Source organism: Gavialis gangeticus, unplaced genomic scaffold, assembly GCF_001723915.1.
Source record: "Gavialis gangeticus isolate Ggan-Ray unplaced genomic scaffold, GavGan_comp1, whole genome shotgun sequence".
In the NCBI taxonomy this organism is placed as follows: Eukaryota; Metazoa; Chordata; order Crocodylia; family Gavialidae; genus Gavialis; species Gavialis gangeticus.
Genome location: NW_017729022.1, coordinates 139086529 through 139110326, shown reverse-complemented (window position 1 = coordinate 139110326; position 23798 = coordinate 139086529). Strand labels below are relative to the sequence as shown.

The following is a 23798-nucleotide window of genomic DNA, read 5'->3' as shown; positions in this document are numbered from 1 at the left end:
CACCGCTTTTCTTGTGGCATTTTTTTTGATACCAGGATCTCCCAGTGTCAACTTTCGGTGCTGCACTGCAGATTAGCAGCATGGCAAATGGGTGCATATAGGCCACATGCAGTTTGCAGCACCTCAAACAGCTTTTAGGTGCCGCAAACCATGCATGCACATATCTGGATGCATCCTTTTATGCATAGGCTCTTCAGTGACTCTAACATTCCTTCAGCTGCATTTACAAGTGGAACTGGAAGACCACTGAAACTCCCATCCATTCTTAGCAGCACAAAGCGTTCATGAAACTCTGTATTTAGACTACCCCAAATAATTTTAAAGGATCCAGATGCAGGTGGAACCACTGTGGCAGGACATCATCTGTTTTAGGGTTGAATGGGAGGGGATCACCAGCTTCAAATTTGTTTCCCTAACATTCTCCAGGATAGATTGTTTGTATGGTTCTGTAGGCACATGCAGATGTTTCCAGGAACTGATCTATGATCATGTGTCTTGCTTTAAGCCATGTGATTGTAGATCAGGTCCCACTTGTTCACACAACTGCCAGTACTAATTGCTGCATCAGGAACACGATTTAAGTAAGATGGGGTGGGGGAAGAGGCTTAAGCGGTGGGTGCGATTGGGGAGGGGGGAATCAGTGGGTCTGCCGGCTGGAGGGTTTGGTGGTATTGGGGCGATTTCTGGGGGTAGGAGTGTCAGGTGGCTAAAATTAGCTTGGTCAGGGTTTGGGGGGAGTGGAGGGAAAAATGTACCACCTTCAGTTAGCTTAGGCGTGGGTTACTTAGGTAAATTAAGTTTAGATCAGGCCAGCCATTTTTTTTTGCCTGATCTAAGTTCCTCCAAAAGTATGCACAGTTCACCACTTAAATCACTCTAACTAGGGTTTGGTTGATCTAAGTGTAATGTCTGCATGTACCCTCTATCTCCCAAATAAGTCTGTAGATTAAAACATAATAGCAAAGGGGAAAGGATTACATGTTAGTAGTTAGAAGTCTACATCTGTCCATGTTTGTTCTGTGGGTTGTTTAAATCCAACTAAGTTCAGGATTGTACATGCACAGTATCTAAACTAAACATTGCTGTTACCAATCAGTCTTCAGCTTTTAAAGCATTTGATATTCCAGTAATTGTGGAGGAGGAGGGAGGACATTCATTTCTCAGAAAGCATGACCTTTTTGCTTTTTCTTATTTGGGGGAAAGGTGTAGTCAGTGCCCTTATTTACTTCACTATTTATATAACATGATTCTTGACAAAGAGGGTGGATACTCAACACTCCTTGTTCATGTTTTCTCAACCTTATTCAGGAAGTATGTGGTCCAGGAAACATCCCACCATAGTATAATTCTCCCGCCCCCAACTTGATAATTAATTCTCATAGCCAGCAATTAACATTATTTACAGTAGAGAAAGTATGTTTTAGTCACAAGGGAGCTGACTATAAGGCCTTTGACCCTAAGTGCTACATTTACAGTGGGGTAATAATAGGTCAAACTGTTCATTGATGTAACTTGGCACAATGCCAGGCACAAAAAGTTAGTTCTTCAATGTGGCACCTGCTGGAGTTGAGTCAAGTTATACCTGCAGAGAATTTGGCTCCAATGTCATGTGTTAGGAGTGACTTTTTGAAGCACCTTTTTACAACCCATTCCTGTTTACCTTCCTGGCCTAGTCTTAGCATCTCTCAGAACTCCCTGGCTGGCTTCAGTTCGACTGTTTGCTCTGGCAGTTTCTTGGTGAACTAGTCCATCTCTTCACTGGAAGGCTTATAAAAGTGCTCTAAATATGGCAGGCAGTGATCGCACCCTTTCCTGAGGGCTGTTTGTTTTGATACATCAGCCACAACATAAATCGGTCCCTGCGCCCTCCATCACTTATCTCCAGCTGAGCAACAAAAAATATTACAATTTCTGAGTGAATTAACGCTTATGAAAACTCTTGAATCAGTGGGATAACTAGGGGTGGGCAAATGGGGTATCAGCCCCGATTGCTGACCTAAAAGGGGCATCAGAATGATGGACCTTGCACGGGGCAGCAGCAGATGCCTGTGTGTGGGGAACCTGCATGATGAGAACAGCAACCAATATGTGGGGAGCTCACATGTGACAACAACTCCTGTGTTTGTGTTTTCAGAGTCAGATGAGAGTCTCTGGTGCTTAGTGCAACACCCCCTCCCGCCCCTCTCTCTGGGCTTCTCTGCCCAGGATAGGAAAATTGCTAGTTATGCCTTTTGTCTTGAATATACTGTACTTGATACTTGATAACAAAATTGTTTGTGGTATTTTTTTGTTGTTTATCCGCAGAGGCAGTACAGCATGCAGAAGTCTACCCAAACCCCCTGCAGTGTGACTTGGATTGATTAGTTCCCTATTTCTAAACAAGTGAATGCAAGCCATAGCAAGGTCTCACATTTTTTGGGGAACAGGTGGCCTGGCAGCCTAAGCAGCAAGATCTTGATCCAGCAAAGCACATAAGTGGATGCATCATTGGAAGCAAATGAGTAGTACTGCTGAAGTCAATACAAACATAAGTGTTTTGGGAATTTGGAACTCAGTCTTTGTATGTCTAGACAACTTGAAGCCATAGGTTCAAACTTCTGCACAAGTCTGCACAAGTGTCTAAGACTATTTATTCTACCCTACTTAAGTCCCTGGAAAGAAACAAACAAACAGGTGACTGTTTCCTTGCTGCAACTTGGTTTGTAGGCTGAGATGAAAGTGTGTTACAAAAGTCCACGTTACTAGATTTTCAGAGACTTGAATAGGTGTGATAGTATCTTATTCAGAAGCTGAAGTGCTACTTTGACACCCAAGGTTAATAGGATCTGGCCCTACATCTCTAAGGTAGATAAACAGAGAGCTTCTGAAGTGTAGCAGGGCAAGTAAGCACCTGGGGCATTTGCTGACGCATGGAGCAGTGCTGGCTTCTACCATGCCAATTGCTGAAATGCGGTCAGCTGCCACTGTGGCAGTAGCAGCTGCTTTTAAACATGACCCGTCACCCCTGTAAGGTGGTGCCTGGGGTTGCTGCCCCTGTCATTCCCCCTTGATTAAGTTACTGGAGATCTATGTACCTACAGAACAGTATAATTAATCTGCCACTCTCAGGGCAGTGCATATAATAGCAAATGATCAAACGGGGGCCAATTATTAGGAGATAATAAGGAGGATGGATGATGGCAAGGAATTGGAACAGCTGATACTCAAACTGTAGGAGGGCTTCAAAAGATTCCTGCAGTTCCTTTATGAAACTTATTGTCTAACTAGAAAGAGTGATAAGCCTTAAACTATTTGAGATAGCCTGCTATCAGATACAACTAGATTGGCTTTGGTGAATCAAACCCCAAACATAAGGAACAATGAGTTTTACAGAAACTGCCCTGATGAGCTGTCACTGATGTTTGCTGAGGTGCCTAAAGGAATTTTCTACATTTTCTATTTGCATGTTTGCGTGTGCTAGTCTAGTTAGCTACTGCCTTTTTGTTTTACTCCACATTATTTACAAAGACTATCAACTATGATTTATCACAAACCCACCACCAGCTGATTAGACATTTGCTTGCCACGCAGGGGAGAAGGAATGCTTCCTGGTGGTTGTTCACTAGCTACTCAGTGGTCAGAGTGGTCAAAGGAAGAATGTATCCATATATGGGTCAGAAACCAAAGTGGCATCTTCACTGCTTGTCTAGGTGTTGTGAGCTGAATGCACATTCCCTGAAGAAACGCCTCTTTGAAATCTTATGGGAAACAGAATTAAATTAGCTGGGTTGGAATGCAGTTATGTGGGTTCTAGTAAATGACAGACAGGGAATAACACCTATCTGGCTATGTACACACCATTAAGTAAGCTAAACGATGATAACATGTTATAGTCTACTATATACCTACAGAGTTAATGTGTTGCATAGCTATCAGTGCTACACTATCAGCACTTCAAGGAGGTGTCTATTTTGGGAATGTGCATTTAGCTCCCAACTCCTAAACAAGTAGTGTAGTAGTAGTTTTTGGGTTGTTTTTTTTTTAAACAGATTTTGCCAACACAAAACATTAAACAGGCAATAAAAAGTATATAAAATTTTTGCTGAGAACATGCAGTAAGATTATCCATTCTACCAGCTGACAAAAATCAAAATAGAATATAGTGTATTATGGCATAAAAGAAAAGATAAAATGGTGTAAAATAGAACTCTCATTTTTGTTTTAATGTTGATTTTTGGCCCTTATTCTTAGAGCAAGTAATGCAAATACACCAAACGAGTATTAGACAGGCTCTGAAGTGTTAAAAATAAGCCAGATTTTGTTGATAGTGACTTCCCCCCCTTCCTTTATTAGCTCAGTATTTAAAATTTCCCATTAATAGATCTATTTCCTTTTTTAATGCTTCCAAAAACAAATCATTATTTGTGGTCTTAAGTCATCTACCTTATTTTTCCTACAACAGCATGTTCTGTCTGAATATGGGGTCTGAAATCACTTGTCATAACAACTGAAGATCTCATTGGAGTGAATCACAAACTAGTAATGGTTTTTCATTATTAGAGATAAGCTGTGAGGATATTATTTTGTTTTTTGACCCATGTATTAATACATTCTATTTTGATGAATGTTTAGGAAGAAACTTCTATCACAGCCAACTAAACATCTAAAACAGCGTGGCAGGAGTTTAGGGCGCAAGTCCCCTCCCAAGTGCTCAGAGTTAGCATACTGGTTTGTACTGACCTTGGTGGAAAGAGAAGTGAGCCAATGCTGAGCACTTTTTGGTGCAGATTTTCTATCATCATCTTATTTAAAAAAAAAATTCCAGAAGTGTCCAGCAAACTACAAGCATGGGGTATGGGGAGAAAATATTAGAGCAGTTCTGTATAATTAAGCCCCAGTCTGGCACTGGATATGGTTTTTGTTTGAGCAGCTATCATTATATGTATTTAATTTCCCCCCTCCAGAATTCACATACAGCTTGGAAGGGCTAACCATTTTATTTTCAACAAGATGTTCTGCTAAGTAAGTGACGGCAAAACAGGCATAAAGAGTAAACAGTCTTATGTGGCTGGAACATCTCAGCCTCTAAACATCGCCAGCTTCAATACTCACTATTGTGTTTGAAGATTCTGATGGTGGCACCTGAAAGTCTTGCACCAAGAACAAGAGATGTGTGGTTCAACTCATCACTTAAAATGAGGCATCCCTGTGGAGAAGAATTACAGAATTTTCAGAATCCCAGGTGTATATCACATGACTGACTAACCTGCAAAGCTTAAATGTGAAATGGAACATTTCCTGAATTTGGGGATGCTTGCACTCCACGTTCTGTGTCACGCACATATGTAGATCTCGGCATCAGATTCTTGCATGTTCTCAGGTAGTGCAAAGGTGCTCAATACTCTCTGCAAGTAGCCAGAAGTGACTTACAAGGGGGGAAAGTAATTTCTTACTATTGTAAATTCAGTGGAGCTGGCTCCTATACGAGTGGCCTCCACTTCTTGGTGTGCTGTGGGTGAGATGCACCTGGTGTAAAATCCCAGACAGGCCAGATCCCAGTGAGGAAATAAACTACTGTTCATTAGGTTTTTTAAAATTTATACTGGGATCTGCGGAGGAGGTGTATTTATGTATACCAGCATTCCACCTCTTATGTGCCTGAGCAGAACTTGGGCACAGGGGAGAATGAATTGGTCTTTGGTACACATAGGAACAGATGTGCATGTGATAAGTACTTTTCATCTCGTACACATATGTACATACATGTGCACACATACTTTTCATCTCCAGCAATTTTTATAATTAACAACTAGTGAAATACTTATTTCCTTTCAAAATCCCCAAATACTGCATGAAAAATTAAAATTGCCTCCTATATTATATTAGCAAGAGCCATAAATGGAGTTTTCTGATTCAAAAATGGAACTCTAACTTGGTTCTGCTTTCATTGTTGGCATTATGGTGTGGCCTTTTGTTACATGACCACAGTGCAAAAGCAGCATTAGGTAAATATTTGTTTTGGAAATTCAGATTAATTAAATAGAGGTGGAGAAGCATTTCATAGATTTAAGGGCTGTAAACTACTTTGGGCTCTGCACAGAGAAGTCAGGCTGAGTTCAGCAGGAATGTACAGCCACAACTTTTGATTTTGGAGGTAAATTAAAAGAGAAATCTCTGTAATATAGGATAGTCATGCAATTATACTAATGTGCAGGAAAAATAGGCTACTGTGCATTAAGCGTCACTTAAAAACCATGCACGTTCATTACTGCACATTAAGGCAGCTTAATGTGCATTTCTTTAGTGGAGGTACTAAATTTAATGTGCATTAGATAAATCACTTTAATGCACATGTAGATGTGCCCTGCATGTTCTATCTGCTCCAAAAAGGGATACAGGGTGTTGTTCTCAATCATATCCAAATCAAAAGTGGGGACCAGTATCATGTGCTGACAGCCAGAACACACTGTTGTATATCAAACCATTATCAGACAATCTTTGTAAAATATTCTAAATTTTGGACTTTCTTTGTAATGTTCTTGGTTTGAGATCTGTGTCATACAAATACAGGCAATGACATTTCTCACTTCCATACAAAAACTGAGCCTCATTTTCTCTTGCATCTGTTTTTATGTTGGTGTAGTTCCATGTCAGGTTGTTCCAACTTATATCTATGTCAGTGAGAGAAAATCAGTCCTACCATTTAAACCTCACAACCTCACAGTGACATGGGAGGCAATCAGAATGCATATTTTAGAGAAGAGTAAGCTGAGCCCTTAAATATCATGGTGACAGGTGCCATAGCAATAACCACTATTGCTGGATAGAGAGATAGAATGACGAAATGGCATGCCCAGGGTTATGGTGATCATTATCCTGTAACTCAGAAGATCTTGGTATTTAATTTTATGCTTTGGCTAAATTTCTTTAACGACAGCATGAAATACTATGATTGCAGATGAGATAACTAAGAGACAATAGCTCTGCATATTCTTTAAGATATACTCACCCTCCCAACCAGAGCTGGGATGTTCATAGAGTTAGTAGCAAAGCCCATGCCAAACACCAGGGCATCTTCCACACCAAGAAACTGGGCCACCAGGTTTTCTAATTCTATGTGTTTGTCAAGGTTCCCTGTATGAAGAATTGCAAAGCATTTTAATATCTCCTTTGAATATTAGACTTTTCATTTCAAACAAATAAAACAGTGTGGAAATATGCAGTTAAATTACACAGCTATTTCAGATGTGAAAAGAATTCCCATTTGCATCTTGCACATCTGAGGCAAAGTACAAAAGACAAGGATACCGATTAATTATAATTCATGTTAGCAGGTGACCAACTGCCAATGTTAAGAGAGCATGTTAGCTTCCAGCAAGAGCTCTTGGACTCGAATAGCAACAGCTTTTAGATCCCCACCTTTTAGATTTTATTTTCTATTTTTCTTAAAGAAGAACTCTGCTTCAGAAAGAAAGTTAGAAAGAAACACCTTCATTTTCACGTGCCAGATATCCTGGTTATGTAAACGAAAGAGCAGAAATCACTTTTCCCATTGTATAAGAAAAATTCTTTTACCACACTTCAGTAGGGACAAGAAATAACAAACGTTTCTCCCGTGACATTTTTCAGAAATCTTTTTGCTGCTACTGATATTTAACAGAAAAGAAAGAATACAGTCCTCCTTACTCAAGTGCCTCAGTAAGATGCAGAAGTTACGGCAGCAAGTAAGCCACCATTATGATAATTTCTTATTTACATGACCCTTATATCTATAGGCCCAATCAAGTATCAGAGTTCTAACTGTGTCAGACGATGTATAAACAAAAGTAATGGTTTCTGCCCTACAGGTTCATAATCCACAATAATGACAAAATACAACAGGGAACAGACCAGAGACTGGGGTGGAAGAATGAGCCATTTTACACTGAAATTAGTAGTCACTTGCCTACTTTCTAGGGGTTTTTTCAGTTGGTAGTGCTCCGTAGACACCAGTGAACAGGCAAATCTGTAGTGGCAGTCTGAAGAGTAAAAGGAGGTGGTATCCCAACAGTTGTCAGTTGGGGTGGTGTCCTAATAGTGGTCAGTCACCTAACAGTGGTTCTTCCTGTTCTAGTTTTTTAGCTCTTAGAGGAAACAAAAAATGAAAGCAGCCTTGTTACTACTTGCTTGTGTTTATTTTCCTGGATGATGAAATAAATATCTTGATATTGACCCATCACTTACAAATTGCATATCCCACAGAAGAAAACAGATGTCAACAAAATGCAATCACTCAATGATGGCTTACGAATCCTAGGTTGCATATCTTTGCAAGACCAAAACCTGACTTGTAAGGATTTGTAAAACTAGCCCTTGTTTTTACACATCTCTAATTATAATGGAACTACTGTAGGTGGTAGGTGAGGTATTAAAGAAGACGTCTACTATGTAGGTCAAATATTTTCTGTGGGAAGCTGGTGATCAGTTCATACAAAGTAAGAAGAGCAGAGCTAATTAACCCACACCTTTATGTTCCTCAGGTTTTAAAATAAAGATATCACATTGACTTAAATATATATTTTAAGTACTTTATCATCTTGGACGATTGGTCCGGCATGGGAGAATACCCAGGCAAAAGACAACTACACAAATTATATGTCACCCCTCCCTCTCAAGGACACAGTGAGGAGGTGGGTCTGGGAAAGGTTTGCTTGGTGCACCATGGTATTTTGGCAATGCCTCGGAAATGGAACATTTCCTTAAGGGCTGCTGCCAGCTGGTGCAAGTCTGGTTGACTGACACTTTGTCTGATACATGGAGATTGGAATCAGAGACTTCCAGAGTCAAACATGGACTGCTACATCTTGTTCTAAAGATAACATCAACTTGGCAGGCACAGAGGGGAACCACCTTTATAACAGGTCTGTGTAGATATAAGGGTTTGCAGAATGCACAATCCCTCTGGGTTTACCATATAGACCAGTAGCATCTATCATTAAGCACTTGTAATTAATGTTCCTTAGTGAGCGATAATGAAACAAGAAAGCATCTAAAAATATTACCTGATTCTGCTGATTATGATCTGATGATGAATGCCTTGCATTTGAGAGCCTGTTTAACTCCACCCCAACTATACAGTTGGACCAATACAAGATATCGTCACCTCTTGCACAAAACTATCAACTCCTTTTACTAAAAAAAAAATCACTGGGTAACAAGTAATAAATGAAAACTGTACAAAAAATATTGAGAATCTCAAGAAATACACTATATTGTTCCTCAGTGGAGGACACACCATAAACCAGTGATGCACAGTCCTTGAGAAACCCTAGTACTATAAGTCCATGAAAGAGAAACAGGAAAAGTAGCTTTTCCTAGATCCCTCCACTCTGGTTTTAGGTTGTATTGCCCTATAAACAGTAAAGAGTGACGAGAAAAACTTTCTGCTGTGGTCACGGTCTGGTAGAAAGCTGCTTCCTTCTTTACAGAGGCTTCCAGCAGAACTGAGTCTATCCTGAACTTTTCTCAGGGTTCTGAATGACACTTTGACTCTTGGGGGGTGGGGGGATCTGCAAAAAAAAATTGAGCTGCCCATGTACAGTTGAGATGCCCTAATAAAATTGTATACCTCCCTAGGTTATGACTTTCAAATCTTACTGGGGGTGGGGGGGGTTCTCATCTCTTATGGGGGCGGGAGAGTGCCCCCCTCAGCTCCCCCATAATTCAAACCCTAACTTTTCTATACTTACAGATGCTGGTGCTAGGGTCATATTTTTTTCACTGGACATACGTGGTACACCTAACATGGCTGCCATCTATCACCATGTCCCCACTTAGCATGTTCAAGACAGTCTCGCTCACATTCCTAAGATGGATGCAATATCTGCCCGTCACTCCATTGGGCAAGCTCAAATTGCATTTTGAAAAGTTCTCTCTGACAGTAAAAGAAGGGTAACAATGACATGGGACAGACCCATACCAGGATCAGAAGAGCACAATGGTGTTGTCTCAATGAGACATTCTTCCCACCCACCTGGCTTCTCTGACACATGAACTGATTGCAGCTCAGCCTCAGCTGAAAACTAGAGACATCAGACACAACCAGGCAGGTGAATTAAGCTCCAGTTAGTGGAGGGGGAGGAGAAGGAGAAATCCATCAGCAAGTTGGAAAAGAAAACCCAAGTTTTCTCCTTTTATTGTTCCCATCTTGGAAGCAGTCATATAGCATGTGGAAGGAGGCCTGGTTGTTGGGGTCATGGATCAGATTGCATCTCACCATTAATTGGTTATCTGCCAGAGGCCTTAGAAATGTGAATGATACACCATTTTTCCAGATTTTTTTTAAACTTGTGTTTTGTATCAAGATCTACTGAGAAAGTAAAATTCAAGTAAAATGCACAAAAATAGGATGTGAATTTATTTTATTAGATATATAAAATTACCTTATTTTCTTGCTTATATTAATGCTGTAGCATAACCTGGGAAGGAACACTCCCCCACATAAATATCTGAAAACCTGCATCATGATCATCCTTTAAATTCTTCCTTAATACCTCTCCCCTACCCTGACCTCCCTTTGCCATGAAGCCCATGGACAATTTGTGAGGCTCCTGATGCGCGGAGACCAGGGTATATGAAACTGATCTGTATTTTTCACTATTTCTCCATATTCTTTCATAGGTGCATTTTCACCTGTTGTCTCTACTTTTTATATTGTTAGGTTTTTGCAGTAAGGACGCTTCATTTTTTTCTGTTTGTACAGGCCTTAGCTCTTAGGGCACTTGTACATGTGCCCCCAGAGTGGGCGGGGGATGGCACTTTAATTAGAACGGCTCTGACAGCCACTTTAATGGAAGCACCGCTGTGTCTCCTGTATCAGTGTCCCCGAGCTAAAAAATGGTGGCAGAGGTGCTTGAACTAAAGCTTGTTTGATGAGCTTTAGTTCAAGTGCCCCTGCTGCCGTTTTAAAATATGGGAATGCTGATACACGAGATGCAGGAGGCTGCTGGACTATGGCAACTACAGCATGTTGGAGCAGCCTTGGTGCTCATGTATAGGCACCCCTAGGTTCTACAGTAATTAGTAATATAAGTAAATAACAACAACTCATGCTTATTTTTAAATAAAAGAAATATTTTATTTCAGACTGAAAATCCCCAAAGACTCACTGATATGTAAATGCTTAATGCCACTGCCATAGGTCTACAGAAAAAAAAATCTTTGCATACCTAAAAGAAAAAAGAAGTGGAAAGAATCTTTTAAAAATATAAGCACTTGTCTAACATCTTATGTCACAAATGGATACAACAAATCCATTGTGACACATCTTGTGTCACAAATAGATACAAGAATCTGGACTAACCATTCATTCTCTTAATCAGGTCCTCCTTCCTCTATCATTAGCAGGGATGTAAAGTAGAGTATAATGACATTGACCTAGCATTTCAGAGCAAGCAAGAATGGGTTCAAACTCCAAAATTAAGTCATAGTCTTCTGAAAGCTAGAACGTGTAGGGTAGGTGGGGTGTGAGGGGTCAGGTCTACCTGGATAGATCTTATGCAAAGCCTCTTTCTTTTAGCATCCACTCTGCCCCTGAGGATAAAAACAGACATTGCCACAAACAAAGTGGCTCAGCTGTGTTTGCCACAGATGATCCACTTTATTGGGCGAAACACATGCCATCCACTGCTGTGCATTGGGCAAGGGTCCAATGCAGGACAACAGACAATGTGTTCCCTTTGCCTGGGGTTTCCCTAGCTGTCCCATGCCTCCTTGCCAGGATTCTTGTGCTAGATCCTGCGGAGGCGTGGGTCAACACAAGGTGACACAGAACTCAGGGAATCTCCAGAGCTCTGTGCCTCCAGGCTGGGGCGCGTGTTGGGTCCAATGACAGCCTGCGATGCATGTGGAGGCATTGGGTAACTACACCTTGGTGTGGAGGCATAAGGCAGTGAAAATTCCCTGGGTTCTATCCTGCCCTGCATTTCCTTGCTGGGACTTATGCCAACCTGTGCCTGTGCTTGAAAGGCTCTCCTGGGATTGGTTTGAGGGGCCTGATCCTGCATAAGAATTCCTAGGGTGTTCAGGATCAGGCCCCTCAATCCCTTGGAGCACCTGCCTTGGAGGGCTGGAGAGCGCAGGCAGCTCCAGGCTGCCTGCAGTCTCCCACCACAGAGCAAAGAGATGTCTGCTGCAATAAAGTAGCACTATTTTACACTATTGTACATGAATAATAGTGGCAATATTTTGATCTGGTGTGACAAAGGATTTCCTCACCATTTGTGTCGCTGGAACAAATGTGACATCAGGTGATATGTATTTCTGCCCTGAGAGATACAAAAATACTGGGCTAGATGTGACTCAGTATGGTTTTTCCAATGTCCTTAGAAGTTGTGTGCAATGCATTTATCTCCTAGATATTTAATTAAATAAGCTTTTGTGGCAGATTATTTGATTTCATATATTCATATGAAGAGTATAAACAGTTTGTTTAAGGAAAGAGAGAGGATGGGCTTTAATTTATCAGTGACATTTCTTCAAGGGAGAACAACAGTCTGGAATGTAACACTGAGTTCAAACAAGGGATTAAAATCAAATCAGAATATTCTGATAAAATGGTGTGTGATCAAAAGGGCAAAGGCTTGTGAATACTAAAATACTTAAACAACTTGAAGCACATTGCATGAAAATATCCCTAGTCAAGAGAGTTCAAGGGAAACAGGGGAAGTAGTTCTGACCCCAGATGATAAGTTATGGTAGATAATTGCTAACTTATGATTCTTTTCAAAGGATTTATTTCCACTTCATACTTTGGCTCATGAAAACAAAAGACGAAACAGTTCAACACATTCCAAAACAAACAAATGAAAATTCCTGAGTCTGTTCTTATGAGTGGGGGGATTGATCAAACAATAAGGGTTAGGTCCCTGACACTGGTTTCATGGAGGGCCTATGATTATGAGCCTTTATTATGATCACTGTAATCAAATCACTAATGCCCCTATAGGAGGCCACTGTTAAAACTAGCAGCAACTCAAGATACAATGTTCAATGTTTTGTGAGATAAAATTATTCATTATCAAATACCTTTAGAAAAGTGATTTAAGTTCTCTTGCTGATGTGGAAAGCATGTTTTTGTTTTATTTTCCTGTGGCCCCTCAGATATTAAAGTAGAGGTGCAATGGGATTTGACATGGGATCCCAACAATTGCACTTCCTGCCATGACATACAGACCTAGCAGGAGTCATGACTGTGAGATCCTGCATCAGATCCCATTGCCCCCTATTCATAGAAACAAAGAAAATTAGGGTTGGAAGGGACCTCAGGTCATCTAGTCCAACCCCCTGCTCAAAACAGGACTGTTCCCAAGTAGATCATCCCAGCCAAGGCTCTGTCTAGTCAGGTCGTAAAAGCCTCCAAGGATGAAGAGTCCACCATCTCTCTGGGTAACCTCTTCCAAAGTTTTACTACCCTCCTTGTGAGAAAGCTTTTCCTAATATCTAAGCTAAACTTCCCTTGCTGTGACTTGAGACCATTGCTTCTTGTTCTATCATCTGTTATTATATTGCCTGTCCTGGGCTCCCCCTTTACTGGCAAGTAGCAAGCCTGGCTCCCAGCTAGTGCATGGTGCACTCTCTTGGCTGGGAACTCTGACCAGCTGAGGGATACTTCCAGCTGCGGGAGCACATGGGAGTCTTGAAAGGCTCCTGTGTACTCCAAAGGCTGGGAGCACTGGTCACATATTCAATTAAAGGCATAATAGAAACGAGCCACAACGTTATTACACATAGTTATTCTTCTTCTTATCGTGCCTTTAATTGAAAGAATATGTGGCCAGGTCACGACTTACGACTACTTAACCAATTAATCACATCTTAAGTGTAACATCTGCTGGGGCCTGTGTTACAAACACAAGAACACAATTCCCAAAGGCAATCCCTCCCCAAACAATCAGGAAAGCAAAGAGGTTTTATAGATTAGGGATCTACCTAATTTACAGGGGCTGCCCCCAGCAGCCATTTCGTGGGCAGAGCACAGCAGGACCCCCATGCCTCTGCTTGGCCAATGTGCCCCAGTGGCCCTGCCCTTCTCTGCTGATTGGCTGTGGGGGCTGCCTGTCATGTGGCCCTGACCCTTGCTGCTGATTGGTGGAGAGGGGCAGGGCCAAATGACAGGCAGCCCTCACAGCCAATCAGTGGTGGGGGTGGCAGCCATCTTGTGAGCAGCCCTTTAAGTGGGCAGGTCCCTTTTCCCTTACCCATCCCAGCAGACTGCTGTAACAGGTTAAGGACTGCTAGCTTCATCTGGGGAACCTGCATTTTATTTTTGGTGTAGGTTTTTTTCCCCATGGATTTTGCAGATTCCACAGGCATTGCCCGGATTCTGTGGAATCTGCGAAATCCACAAAATTGCAAATTCAGTTGGTCCCTACTGATAATTGACTCAGGTACTAATTCATCTTTTTTGACTGGCACTTATACAAAAAAAAAAAAAAGATTTATTTATAGTGTAACCTCCAACCCCCCAAACATTGGGCAATAGTGCCTTTGGGTCTGTTGCTGTCTTGTTAACTGGAAAATAACATGATGTGGAGCAAAGTAGTTATGCATCTCTGTTTTTAACAAATGATCAATGGCAATATATTCCATCTATCTGCTTTGCTAAAGCTTTAGGCATTTAGGTAAATGACAACCTGCAGGACAGACTAGACATATAAGGACTTGAGAATTTGAAACGGAAGGAATGAATGATGACTAGATTTTCCATTTCATTTGCAGATTACTGCTTAAAGAAATCTTTAGTTCAGAGCACTTGTGGACAGCTACAGGGAGAACCCAGGCAGTCTGGCAGTAACATGGACATATTACAAATAGAAGGTTTTCTTTCTCAGTAATTTTGCTTCTAACTGAAAGCATATTGAAGGAGTTGCCCATATAGAAAATAAAAATAACATTTAATATTAGTTTTGGAGTTGAGGTATGTCACAATGGACATGCCAGTAGCAAAACAGATGAAAACCACCTGACACTATCTTGATAGACTTTCACTAAAGAATGTTATTGCATTCATAGACTGGGAAAGATTGTCTCCTTTGCCTTAACTGTCACCAGCTCAGCTAAAGCTGGAAAGTAGAAAATGTAATTTCCATGGCTGAAGGCTACTGCCTTTGAACTTGAGCCTGCTTGGATTATTATAAGCGCAGCTTTAAACTGGTATATTGTACATAACTGGAAATAGCAACAAATGCAGTGTACAAACACAATAAGCAGCATATTCTGAAAAGACATTTTGATAAGAAAGCTAGGGAAGTCTTCCACAGGATCCCCCCACTCCTCTTTTTTTTAACAAGGAAACTGGACATTTTGTGTCATAATGATCATTGTTGCGTGTACATTTCTCATGACACCCTGCACTATATTTTAGGTTAAAACATTCATGTCACTGAATGGGTGAGCAGCAGAGATCTAAGGTGCAGTCTGAGAATAAATATTCTGCAGTTTGCTCTCCTTGACAAGAAAAATTCTCTAAGTCCTGTTGGCTGTTTGCTCACTCATGCTTTTCTTTATAAACAATGAAAAGCTGTAATGGGTGGCTGGGAGTGTTCACTTCTCTTACACTTTTCCAAAGCACATTCGGATTCTTTTCCTATTTTTTGAAAAAAATGTATAAGGTAATTAATGCTCACTTTAATTGTCAAGCAACTAAGCATCAGGCAGCATAGAACCTTACAAAGATTCAGTTCCTTCAAGACATCTGTAAAACAAACCACATAACAATAGAAATCTTGGCAGAAATGTTGCAGTTTGCTCTGCTTACCCATTTCTTGTCTGGTACTGCATACTCCTGTCCCATATCTCTGTAAATCATCTGCCACTGTTTTCAAAGCATCGGCATCTGTTTCTGCAAAGCCGAGGTAGTTATAAGAGCCCATATTGATTACATTCTTGATAGTTCTTCCAGTAAACCTATGATTAAAACAAATTTTGAAGAAGGAAAATGTATTTTACCCACTAAAATTAGTCCCCTTCCTATTACATTCTATAAACTTAATATGCCCATTGTAACTTTTATTTCCTTTTTTGTGGGTAAACCTTGTAGCTTGCACAGAACAATTGTCATATTCCATCTAATTGGTGACTGCATATCAGTACTGGGTTAAGCAATTTCTGTACATACAACATGTTTGTAAAATTCTTTAGCTGTTTCAGATGAGAAAACATCCTATTCTTATCTCCTTATGAATTCCTTCATGGACAGTCACTGGCTTGGTTTACATGAAGAGATGTTAAGAGAGGCCAATATCAGAGGAACAGCAATGCATCAATCACTGGGAAAATGACTAGAAAGGCTGTATAATGCAATCTTAATAATTTGAAACATTAACTATAACACTCATCCATAACTTCATCCGATATCTTCTTCAAAATATTTTGTTACCAATAGGCTGAAAATAGATGTTGTATTTGTCCCAAGGGAAAATGTTTTGTTTTGCAAACCTACAGATGTACAGTTTACTGTCTTGCTTCATGTCACGCTGAAGTATGTGGAATAAAGTTTCCCTGGGGCATTGCAGTGTGCATCTCTAAAGTTTTTGTGGGTCATTGCCTGGCCAGAGGGATCTCCGCAGCCACTTGCTGCCTGGGAGCAGCAATGCAACTTGGAAAGGCAACACGTTCAAATGACTGGGCCACTCTAGTTTTGACCTAGATCAACCCCTAGAACAATCAGACCCATATCAACTGCAATGTCTACGTAGAGCTATGTGTAAACAGAAACCAGATGCACTTGCACTGTAATTAATTCATATCTCTACTTAAGACAATAATGTTAGGCTGCAGCAAATCTGATTCCAAGCTACATAAATATAAATACTAAAAGTTTCTTATATGGATGATTGTAAATCAGAGGCCACTTTTACATATGTAAGCAAGGCAGGTTTGTAACCAATCATAGGAAAGGTTTAAAATAAACTGGGTTATACCAGTATTTGTCTGATCATGCAGAAATCCAAGCTGAGTAAGAAGTGGCATCAAAATACTCCTTTAGGATTTTCCCTGTGTCTAAACATTTTTTTAGAAGCCATTTGCAGTACAGTTCAGCCCCCTTCCATACTGTTTGTCCAACCCGTGTTTAGAACAGGGCTTATGTGCGCTGTTGGTGTTTTCTTGCCTCCGCTGAGGTTTTAGAGAGCACAGTGGTGGAAATTCTAGTATCACGTGCTCAATATTATTGTTTTCCCTTGAGGGTGGCACTACAAATCATTTTTATGAAAGCAGCATCTACTGCCTTAAGCCTGACCTACCTAAATGTCCAGTTGTTGTCATCTGTAACACGTTCCATCAGGTCAAACTGTGGGCCTGGGACACTGCAGATGGGACGGTTCCAGTTATCTCGTATTCTTATGTAGAGATTTCTTGTGTAGAAGTTCTCAAAGTCTTGATAAAGTGGCACAAAATCCTGGTTTGAAAATACTCATAGAGTTACATTTCTAATAAAGTTCATGGTCCTTATTCAATTTAAATTAGAAAGGAATTCATTAGGAAACAAGGGGTAAAGAAAACCTAATATCCCTGTGCTATGTATGACACTCACATTTTGCCTAATTACTTGGATTCCCCCATGTGTAGTCCATTTATTTCTGCCTGGTAAGAAGCAGAGAGTGCACAAAAGGACTTAATATTTACATGGTCTAATATTCTGAAAGGTCATAACGAGAAGCCATCATGTTGCTCGTACCCATGACATTTCTGATATAGAGAACTTCCCATCTTTGCAGGGTAGCTAGCAAAGATGGGATAAAAAGCCCATCGTAATGTATAAAAGTGGTTCATTAGATTCAACCTAAATATTGATTTGGGGAGGCATTTCCAGCCTAGACTTGAAGTCTCCATCTTAGTTAATCCATGCCATTTCAACACTGAGTTTGGTTGACAACTAAGTAGGGACCAGGGATTTTACTGAAACAGAACAGAAAGACAGGCATAGGATCAAAGCAAAAGACTCTGCATGATTGTAGCATTATACTAGCTAGCAAGGACATGCATATAAAATAAGAGAATTTGCAGAACACCTGGCGGTGTGTTGTGGTAAAAAGATTTTACTGGCATGTTTGTGTACATCAGATTCATGAGTGGTCAGATCATGGGATGAATTATACAAGGGAGGCCAAAAATGTGCCAACCAATCCTTTATAACAGAGGTGTAGCCATCTCATTGAATGCCTGGTGTGGGGGCTAGGGCAAAGATATGTTCACCACTGTAGACCCAGGCTGAGAGGGAATGGGTGAGGGGAAGGGAAGTCTTACTTGCCTGGGGTACTGATGCCACTGCTGATGCTACAGGATTATCAGCTCCACAATAGCAACTCTGTGGCCAGGCTCCCTGGGAGGTGACACTGCTGTCTCATTTTTTCCCTGCCCCCTTCCCTGACATTACATATTGGGTGCAGGGCTGTGCCTGCTCTGGCAAGCTCCCCATTGTGGGGTGGGGGAGCACCAATCCATTTGACCCACTTACCTACTGTTACCAGCTGCATTGCCTGGTTCCTACAGCTGGGTAGGGCAGTGCAGGGCTACTGTTCTTGTGGTAAAACTCATGGGGGGATTCTGGCACCCCCTCATAGTCAGTGCCTGGGACTGGTGCTTCCACCCCTTGTCCTGCCCTACTTATGCTACTGCTTTATAGTGTGCCATGCTACATTATTGTGTTGCATGTGTTACTTTCAAAACACATAGAGAAAAAAAAGGCAGAAAAGCTATTTTAGAATACAGAATTTTGTCCCCTTTCTTTCCTCCTCTAATTCCAGGCGGTTTGGTAAATCATGAGTCAAACTGTTGACCCAGGAAAAAGAGAAAATTACCCAACTAGTCACTTTCAGAATTTTGTTTAAACAATATAAAATGATGCTTCTGTATATGATGTCATAGTTGTAGGGGATAATGTCTGGGTTCTATCAGGACAAGAAGCAACTTTAGGGTGTCTCATTGGAACATCAATATTCTTCACTTATTTCTAGCCCTGATCATTCACAAGGTTTGGAAAGTTAAAGCTGCTACCACCAGTCCAAGAATGTACACAGCCAGTCTTTTGCCTTTACTTTTGTGGTGAGGACAGCTGAAGAATGGAATTTACTTGCAATTTTATGCACATGTAAGCACATAGATGAAAGCTGCTCAGATTGTTAGAAGCAGGTCTAGCAGAAGCTACATACTAGGCAAGAATTTTGCCAATCACCTTAGTATGGTTCAGTGTAATCACATGGAGCAGTGCTGGTGTTTGAAGAGTGATAGTTTCTGGAAGAGGAAAGGGATAGTTTAATCACCGCAACAGTGATGCTACAGGTAAAATTGTGGCAGACAGAAGAGGAGACAGGACCCAGGATGTGTGTTCCTCCCAAATATAAAGTAGAACCAAATAAGGGCATCCTTGTCAAGCAGTTAACCACCTGCAAAGGAGATCAGCAATCAATGAGTCATCAGCTCTGCACATGGAGTGTGTGCATGTGTTTTAAAGGAGAGATGGGGGAATAAAAAATCTGTGGGTTTGAAAAAATAAGGGATATATGGTTTTCTTTTCTTTTTCTGAGAGACGGATCAGAATGCAGAGATTTATCTTGGCTGATAGTACATTGACACATTCAGCCACAGGTTACTTGGGTTCATAAGTCTTAGGCAGGCATATCTATCAAAGAGAACACCAGAGTGGTTCTGAGAGGTAGGGATCAGGGATTTCAGTAACGTGATTGGATCTGATTTTTATCCTTCTTGGATCTTTGTTGGGATGGTAGGCTTTTCTACCTACAAGGGTATGGAAACATGTAAGGACAGGTGAATATGGAAACAGGGCATTTCTGTGTCCCAAGCAGTCAGGCATGAATTAATATTGTACAGTTGCTTGAGACCATTCAGGCTACATGGGCTTGTCTATCCAATGCTTATGTAGATGCATTTAAAGCAGAACTCAGACTGAGAATTTTACCAGAGCAACTTGAATGAACATTACCAGCTCGGGAAATAGGATTCCCAGTGAAATCTCCTGCAGTGTCAACCTAGGTAGGCAGGAGTTTTATGTAAAACCTCTATACAGTATCATTGTGTGCAACGGTAGCGGAGTAATGAAACATGAATCCGTCACATATGATTTTGGAAACCATGATATACCAAAGGAAAGCATGTATGATATGCCTGTTAAAATACACCTTCTCATACGTACTTTTTGTTCTTCCCTTTCTGTACCAAGGGGACATTTTTGTAGTCCACACGCTCTCAGAAAATCCTTCAGGTAGCCAAATATCGTTCCCACGGTGAAACCCACATAAGTAAAAACAGCAACATACATTGGTGCTTGTTCAAAGTGTTCAGTAAATGGCTGTTTGTAGAGACTTCCATTTGATATGCCATTTTTCTGAAAATACAAAATAAAAATTCATAGTTACAATATTTCAACTAGTCAGAGCTGAAGACCATGAAGCAATCTCTTCCTTTCTTGTTAAGCGGCTTAAGGAAGCTGTTTCTCATATCTAAATTTAAGGAGTACAATCTTACATTGCAAGGCCCCATGTCTACTATAATTATTTTTCTGTCTACTCCTCTACTTCCTCCACAACAAAAGATTGTGGAATCTCCATCCTTGAAGGTTTTTAAGGCACCGGTAGACAAAGCCCTGGCTGGGATTATATAGGTGCAGATGGTCCTGCTTTGATTATGTATCAGGCTGAAATACAGTAAATATAGTTGAAACAAGTTCACACTTACTGTGGCTGTCAGACCTATCAGTTCACCCAATGCGTAGGTCTGGTGATTACAGATATATTCCCTAGAGGTTTGACTGGAGTACAAGGGAACAAAGGCTGGAGCTAGATTTTGTATGCATCAATCTGGTAAAAACTGATATTGCCAAAACTTCTACTGAGATTGAGACCCTGAAGAAAGTAATTACAGCCATTATTTCAGGGTGGCCAGGCCAGCATAATCCCAGGCCCCATGAATCAATTTAAGAGGCGAGCTCTCAGTACCAAATGGGATTTTATTAAGGGAACCAAGGGGATGATTCCTATGATGTGAGAGAAAAATATATTTGAAGTATGCATTAATGTCATTTAGGCATTGAAAAATCTCAGACAAGGACTAGACACATTTAATGTCTTCACTGAACATTAAGTCATTTAATATTTGTTTCATATTCCAAAAATACAGGCCAAAGCAGGCAGAAGAACCTATATTAGTCGAAGGAAAAAACAGCCCTTGGAGCAAAGCAGGCACCGATTTACTTATACTAGCTGAAATTGAATAATATGCTTGTCACAGAGCAGTGGTTTTCAACTTGTGGTCTGAGAACCTGTGGGGGTCTGAAGACTATGTCTAAGGGGTCCATGAAAGATGACTATAATCAATCAAAAGTATGTGAATACCCACACTTACAATTCAAAGGGGTCTGCACCTCCATTCAAAATTTCCAAAAAGGGTCTGCAAATGAACAAAGGTTGAAAACCACTGTTATAGACTATTATTCTCACTTCCCTAAGAGTATGCCTGGAAGATTCAGCAGCTAAACAGGTGACTGTATATATCAAATCTCTTTTGATATTGTTGTTCATCCTTCAAATTCAAAGATGACCATGATGTTGCTGGTTGCTGGTTTCTGTGAACATGTGAATGGTTGATCAGGCCAATTTGTGCTTTGAACTGTCTATGGCACACTGAGCAAGAGATGCCACTTTGGGTTGCTTGATCAACAGTGGGCATGTTACTGTTGTGAGATTTATGCTGCTTGTGCTCCTTAGCTGTTTGTGCGCTGCCTCACCAGTTCTTCTCTACTGAAAGACAGTAGCTCCAGTATGGATGAGGCTTCACCAGCTGGAACAATCATGAACAAGACCTTCCCAAGACTTCGGGTCAATGCTGAAATCTTTCAAGGATAACTTGATGGACTCCTTGAAGTGTCTCTTTTGGCCTTAGCTCACCGTAAAAGGTCTTCTTTGGTAGTCGCTTATCTGATATTTTGGTAACATGGCCTGCCTATCTCACCTATGATTTCATCCAGTGGCAACACTTGGGGGGGCACAGGGCTGCATGTGCACCCCCTGAGAATGCTGGTGCACCCCTTGACTGGCTGCGCTTGCCGCTTAGGCAATGAGCAGGAGGGGCAGGCGGGAGCATTGGTGCCCCCCCTGCAAGCGCCGGCTAATCACTGCTGCCACTCCCAAAAGTGGCCTCAACCACTCCCAAAGCAGAGGCAGCAATCAGTTGCAGCGATCTGCCATCCCAGGGGTTTTCCCGAGCAGTGAGAAGAGCGGTAGGGGGACTGCAACCCTTGGTTGGCAGAATCAGCTGCAGGAGGACCATCCCCCCGATCGGCAGGACTGGTAGCAGGGGGTGTGGGCGGGCACCTGATCTGCCTGCCAGATGACAGGAGGCTGGGATCAGTGCTGGGCGCAGCCCACATCCTGCACCGGGAAGATTGGTGCTTCTGCTGGCCCCAGGTGGCAGCTACAGCATGCTGTCATCCGGCATGCAGATCCAAGGGACTGCACCCCCGGGAGGGCTGGAGGTTGTGCCAGAATCTTCCTGAGGGGTGTGGCATCTGGATCAGCTCCAGATGACAGGAGGCTGCTGCTGATGGCTGGGACTGGTGCTGAAGCCAAGTAAGCCCCGCTTTGAAAGTTGAAACATTTTGAAACTGTCAAAATGTTTCAAGTGCTTCAGTTTTGTTTTGAAGCTGTTTCAAAGGTTTTTGTTTCATTTCAATTTCACTGTTTCGAACTCCAAATGCATTGAAACAGTTTCGAAATGAAACACCCGGTGAAATTTCGCACAGCCCTACTATCCAGATATTCAGCTTAGAGACTATGAGCTTGTGCTGCACTTCTCATGGCCTTTGCCACTCTGATATCCCATCTGTCTCATCTTCTGATAATGATGTTATCGAGGAGATATTAGTGCTTGGAGTACAGATGCAGCCAAGACATCTTGTTGTGGTTTGGTTGGTGGAATTCTGTGCTGGTGATGAGGAGGTTGTGTTGGCTCATTTCTTCAGCAGGAGGAGCCTGTTCCTGTTGTATTTCCCAAGGCCATATTTTTCCAATGATGTCTGGTCATGCCTGGTAATCTACGCCAACATAGCATTAAAGTCACCAAGGATAATAAGCTTGTCTGCCTTTGGCACTTCTGCAATACGAGACTCCAGATCTTTGTAGAATTTGTCCTTAATCACATGTGGGTTGGTCATAATGGGTGCATAGGCACTGATGATAGTTGCACATCTTTTCCCAGACAAGGAGACAGTCTCATTAGCATGAGTCTGTCACTCACTCCCTTTGGGAGAATTGTAAGCTTACTGACTAGCTGTGTTTTAATGGCAAACTGAACACTAGCTTAACATCACTCTTCTTTACTATGGCCACTTCAGAAGAAGGTCATAGAATCATAGAAGTAGGGGCAGAAGGGACCTTGTAGATCTTCAAGTCTGACCCCCTGCCTGGGCAGGAGAAAAGCTGGGCTCAAATGACTCTAGCCAGGTAGGCATCAAGCCTCTTCTTAAAGAACCCCAGGGTAGGAGCCAGCACCACTTCCTTTGGAAGTTGGTTCCAGCTCCTAGCCACCCTAACTGTGAAGTAGTTCTTTAGATGTCTAATCTAAACCTACTCTCCAACTACTTATGGCCGTTATTCCTTGTTATGCCAGGGGGCACAAAGGGAAAGAAGGTCTCTCCCAAACGCTTCTGGTCCACCCTAGTGAGTTTATAGATGGTCACCAGGTCCCCTCTCAGCCTTCGCTTGTGAAGGCTGAACAGGTTCAGGTCCCGCAGTCTCTCATGTTGTCCCCGGATCATGTGGGTGGCC

The 23798-nt window shown here is 41.6% G+C and overlaps 1 protein-coding gene across 1 annotated transcript in view; it reads right to left on the bottom strand.

Annotated features, from left to right (window-relative positions):
* SPTLC3 (serine palmitoyltransferase long chain base subunit 3) overlaps positions 1-23798 on the bottom strand; it is a 174066-nt gene that overhangs the window by 77043 nt on the left and 73225 nt on the right. Inside the window, exons 2-6 of the mRNA XM_019516242.1 lie at positions 20171-20362; positions 17262-17416; positions 15776-15924; positions 6989-7113; positions 5092-5185 (exon numbers count right to left, since the gene is read on the bottom strand). Of these exons, the coding sequence (XP_019371787.1) occupies positions 5092-5185; positions 6989-7113; positions 15776-15924; positions 17262-17416; positions 20171-20362 (715 nt within the window). The remainder of the gene's footprint in view (positions 1-5091; positions 5186-6988; positions 7114-15775; positions 15925-17261; positions 17417-20170; positions 20363-23798) is intronic.